The 652-nt window shown below is 63.7% G+C and overlaps 1 protein-coding gene across 1 annotated transcript in view; it reads left to right on the plus strand.

Annotated features, from left to right (window-relative positions):
* HK3 (hexokinase 3) overlaps positions 1-652 on the plus strand; it is a 19,443-nt gene that overhangs the window by 5,968 nt on the left and 12,823 nt on the right. Inside the window, exon 10 of the mRNA XM_009641716.2 lies at positions 436-592. Coding sequence (XP_009640011.1) covers positions 436-592 — 157 coding nt within the window. The remainder of the gene's footprint in view (positions 1-435; positions 593-652) is intronic.

The following is a 652-nucleotide window of genomic DNA, read 5'->3' on the forward strand; positions in this document are numbered from 1 at the left end:
CGGGGGAGAAGAGGTGCTGCCCCCCGCCAGAGAGGGCAGGGTCCCCGGGGCTCCCCGTCTACCCCTGAGCATGACAGACCCCACCAACAGGAGCAGATGGCACCTGTGATGCTCCTGGGTGCTCTCAAAGGGCCAAGGGCTGCCAGGGGGGGATGACCGACCCCTTGCTTGGGCTGCACATAGATTTGAGAAGCTGGTGGGCAGCCTGTACCTGGGGGAGATCGTCAGGCACGTGCTGACCGCCCTGGCTGCAGAGAAAGCACTCTTCATTGGGAGCAATACCGCTGTCCTGAGAACCAAGGATGTGCTTAAGACCCAGCAGGTCCTGGAGATCATCAGGTCAGTGTCTGGGAACCAGGAGCTGCCACAGGGAGTGGGGGGCAATGACGGGTGAGCCGGTGGCCCCGTAGGCCAGCGCTGTGCTCTCCCTTGCAGCAATGAGGCAGGTGTGACCAATACAAGGAAGATTCTGGGTGCTCTGGGGCTACAGCCGAGTGAGCAGGATTGCTTCCGGGTGCATCATATCTGCCGGGTGGTGGTGAGCCGTGCTGCCGGACTCTGCGCTGCCGGGCTGGCTGCCATCCTCAGCCACATGTGCCAGAGCCGGCAGCTGAAGCAGTTGGTGGGCCAAGGGGGAGGGGGTGGGGGCGTG

Source organism: Egretta garzetta, unplaced genomic scaffold (assembly GCF_000687185.1).
Source record: "Egretta garzetta isolate BGI_Z169 unplaced genomic scaffold, ASM68718v1 scaffold1257, whole genome shotgun sequence".
Taxonomy (NCBI): domain Eukaryota; kingdom Metazoa; phylum Chordata; class Aves; order Pelecaniformes; family Ardeidae; genus Egretta; species Egretta garzetta.